The sequence below is a fragment of the Heterocephalus glaber genome, unplaced genomic scaffold (genome assembly GCF_053883595.1).
Source record: "Heterocephalus glaber isolate CG9 unplaced genomic scaffold, H.glaber_assembly_v1.0 deba00001538, whole genome shotgun sequence".
NCBI classification, from domain to species: domain Eukaryota; kingdom Metazoa; phylum Chordata; class Mammalia; order Rodentia; family Bathyergidae; genus Heterocephalus; species Heterocephalus glaber.
The window spans coordinates 30,136,388-30,140,607 of record NW_028258333.1 but is presented as its reverse complement, the minus strand read 5'-3'; the positions used below and the strand labels follow the sequence as shown (position 1 = coordinate 30,140,607).

The window sequence follows — 4,220 nt, the reverse complement described above, 5'->3', positions numbered from 1 at the left end:
TAGGGAGATCTTTTTAAAGTGGGAAGGGGACCAAGACATGGGGGCGGTGGATGAAAAAAGAATTCAGAGGTGTTTTTTACATTTACCAATTCCCCATGTTAAATGTAATCATTGCATAATGCAAACATACCCTAATAAAAATAACAACTGAAAAAGAAAAAAAGTAAAGTTAAAAACAAATCTGTATTGGTAAAATAAATAAGACCTGAAAGTCTATAGATAATATAGAATTTTAATAAAATGTGATTGTTTGAGGATTTATACATAGTAGAAAATCTTTTTGTAGCAAGGTAATGGTATAAAACATGCAGTAGAATGGTTATAGGAAGAAGGAGGGAATAGGACAGGATAGGAACACACAGAACTTCACTGACTGGTTTTACACCTGAGCATTTTATTGTTTTACTATACAACTTGCATATTTTACACATAATTGTGCAATTTAGCAATTTTTAAAGATTAACTAGGATATATATCTCTCACATAATGATGTTTCAGTCAATGATGAACCACATACTGTATATGATTGTGTATGTTCATATATAATGAAGCTAAAAAATTCTGACCACCTAGTAACAGTGTGACCATCATAACATCAGAGTACAACACCTTACTCATGTGTCTGTGGTAATGCTGGAGTAAATGAACCTACCACTCTGCCAGTCTTTCAAAAAATATAGCACATAAAATTATGTACAGTAGACAGTACTCAAAATAATAATAAATGACTGTGTTACTGGTTTATATATTTACTACACAGTGATAGTTAACTGATTGTGTCAACTTGAGTAAAAAACCTCCAACTAAATTGGATCAGCATAGTTCTGAGTATGGAAGACCCACCAGAGAGTGGCTTGTCACCTGAGTGCATGAAAGAAAAACAAAGAAGCAAGGTTTGCTTGTGTTTCCTAGGAGGAGCGCCATTCTTTGCCTTCACCATGGACACCTTCATCTCCTAGCTCCCAGCCCAGACTCTTCAGCCTCCTGATACAGACATGAGTGGGACTCCACAGTGAGCTCCAGGCCTTCAACTGATCCTTCATATCTGCAGCACAGTTTGTGCTAGATGTCCCCACAGAGCCTCGTGAGGTCATAGGTGGAGCTTTTCAGAGGTGGCTGGATCTACAGTGTCTGATGCTGGGATCAAGGATGTGTGATTACTAAATTAGTCCACTAACTGGTTTGGCATAGTTCTGGGTGGGATTAAGGGTGTCAGTGCTGTGGGCCCTAAGGGTGGGTAACCTTTAGGTTTTAACCTGGTTTGTGACCCTGCCTTAGAGCCAGCCAACTATTAACTGAACCACAGACTGTGAGCTAAATAAATCATTCCTCCTTTAATTTGTAGGGATTGAGTATTTTGTCTCAGCAATGAGAAAAGTAACTAAGACCAACGCACAGACAGGCCTTTTGCACTCTTTCACACCTGACTCTGTGGGAGGCCATTGTAAGCCAATCTTGTAAATTCTTATATATTTGTATAAATTGTATTCGATCTGTTTCTCTAGCAAGCACCGACTGATACAGATTGTGGTACCAGGAGTAGCTCTAGAGAAGCAGAATTGTAAAGATGAAATTCTTTAATGGTTTTAGGGATTCCTGGAGTTGGCTCTCTCATTTGATGAGACCTAAAGATCTCCTTCTGACAAAGTGGGGAATACTGACAGTCCTTGGTGTGAAGTGTTTAAAGAAATATGTAATGTGGATCCATTTCATTATCCAAATTCACCACTTGTGAGATGTAAGGAATTTAGCAACTCCATATATGAAATTTTTGAGTATCTTTGGCAGAGTGGGAAATATAATAATGCTACCTGATCTTAGCATTTCTGGATGACTAAAAGAAGGAAAATAATGAGTCCAAAACATTAATAAAAAATCTAAGTTTTCCAACTGTGAAGACAAATTAATAAAGGAAAATAAGGAGTTCAGAGATTCAAATTCTCAGCTCCAGACACACATAAAATATTTAAAAGTCTCTAAGTGTGTCCTGAAAGAGAATCTCTTCTCCTTTAGCTGCAAGGCTGAGATTGCAGAAACCCAAAAACAGGCCCTCATAATTCTGTTGGCTAAAATACAGCATAAGTTTAATGTTCAGACTCGAAGGGTATCTGAAGCAAAGGGGAGAGCACTGATTGGAAAAGAATGGGATCCAGTAAATGGCAATGGAGATGTCTGGGAGGATCCTGATGAGGCTGAGAAAGTTGAGCTCCTAGACTTCAATGAGATTATTTTGCCAGAGGAAGAGCAACCCCCACCTTCATCAGCAGCCCCACTCCCTGTAGTGTTGACTTCTTCTAGTAGGTATGAGGAAACTAATCCTGTGCTGACCAAGCATGATAACATTGACACTCCTCAGGACCCACCCTCACCATCCACTTTTGCCACTAGGCCTACAACCAGGCACAAATCCCAGAAAACTAAGGGAGAGGTACACAGTGTGACCCATGAGGAGGTTTGCTATTTTCCCAAAGAAGTTCTTGAGTTTTCTAACTCTTATAAGCAGAGGCCTGATGAGCAAGGGTGGGAGTGGATTTTACGAGTGTGGGATAATGGTGGCAAAAACATGCACCTGGACCAGGCTGAGTTTTTTGATATGGGCCTGTTAAGCAGAGATTTTGAATTTAATGTTGCAGCTCATAGAGTAAAGAAAGGTGTAAATAGTTTATTGGGCTGATTGGCAGAAATATAGGTCAAAAGATAGCCCACTGTGAATGAGTTAGAAATGCCTGATATTCCTTGGTTTGCTATCGATGAGGGGATTCAGAGACTTAGGAAATGAGAATGCTGAAGTGGATTTGTCATGTCAAACATAGTCTATCACACTGGGATGATCCAGAAAATGTACCCTTCGCAACACAGACTTTTGAGGGGAGCACTAGCCTTCCTAAAAAGCCCTGTCATTGCTTCTCTGTATGCCAGACCTTACAGTGAGGACCATGGTTACTCAATTGGGAAACTTAAGGGCAATGGGTTTGATTGGATCCTCGGGGGGGGGGGGGGTTAAGTGGCAGCACTTAATCACCAAGGGCACAGTGCATTCACTTACTGTAATGGACAGCAGAACAGTGATCAGAATGGTCTGACACATGTAGACCTATGATGTTAGCTGATTAGCCAAGGTGTTCCCAAAAGTGCACAAGGCTGATGTCACCTAATACCTTCTTCTGAACATATTCTCTTAGAAGTGACACATCACTGTATATGATTTAGGGTGTGTGAGAGTATGCATCTTTTGAAAAGGCTTAGTTTTTAATCATAATCTGTGATTTAATCCTCTGCAAAAGGAATAAGCAAGTGACCAAATTTCCCAGATATTTCCAACCCTTTGCACTACCTGGAGCCTCTGAGTGATGGGGGAAAGAAATTTCATCTGAATTAAGACTTCAGGGAATACGATTGGGTTTGCTCTAGTACTGCACCACTCTTACTAAAAGAGCCTAACCTCTCTATCCTTCTCCGACTTATCATCCTGTTCAGGGTTTTTGTTTTCTATGGTTAAGATAAAGTAGTAGTCAAAGAAAAACTTCCATAACCTCATGAGCTCAGTCTTTTTGTTTTCCCAGCCTCGCTTTCAAAAGAAGGGAAAAAATCAGTCACAAACTTGGAAGTACATAAATCCAATGACTTCCTTAATCCTTCAACTTTATTAGAAGAAAATGTAATCAAAGAAAAAAGTATAAAACAGGAAAGAAAAAAATAATGCCAGATGACTATTAACATTCTTTTTATTTATGATCTCTTTAAAATCAAGTGACATTTTTTGTTTTTAAACAAAAGCAAATGTGCAAAAACTACACTCAGATAAAGTGACAATATATCCCCTCTTGCGAGTTTACTTTTTAATGTCCAACTTTCTAGAATTACTTTGTGAGTAATCTTTTGACATTTTCCTATGTAAGAATAACCTATCCAACATATATTGACCAGTATGAAGAAGCACTTCTCAAGAGATGTTTATGGAATGGTCTTGGTAAAACAATTAGAAGCCTCTCAGAAACTATCATAATTCACACTCAAAACAAAATTTCCATCTATGTCAACTATATGGTCATGGAAGTCTTCATAAGTAGAGTATATGATAGTTTCAACAAACTTAGATAAAATCTTATGAGAATTATCATGGGATAAATCTTTATCATGCACTTATCCAAGACAACTCAATAATCCACAGTTGGAGGAAAGACAGAACAGAGTGGTAAGAAAAAGATAATTTAACTTCA

The 4,220-nt window shown here is 38.3% G+C and overlaps 1 protein-coding gene across 1 annotated transcript; it reads left to right on the top strand.

The window, feature by feature from the left end:
• Positions 1-995: 995 nt before the first annotated feature.
• On the top strand, positions 996-2,674 carry LOC147824544 (Friend virus susceptibility protein 1-like). The gene is made up of 2 exons (XM_087189222.1): positions 996-1,012; positions 2,014-2,674. Exons 1-2 carry the CDS (start codon positions 996-998, stop codon positions 2,672-2,674), a joined length of 678 nt encoding a protein of 225 aa, XP_087045348.1.
• The last annotated feature ends 1,546 nt before the right edge of the window (positions 2,675-4,220 follow it).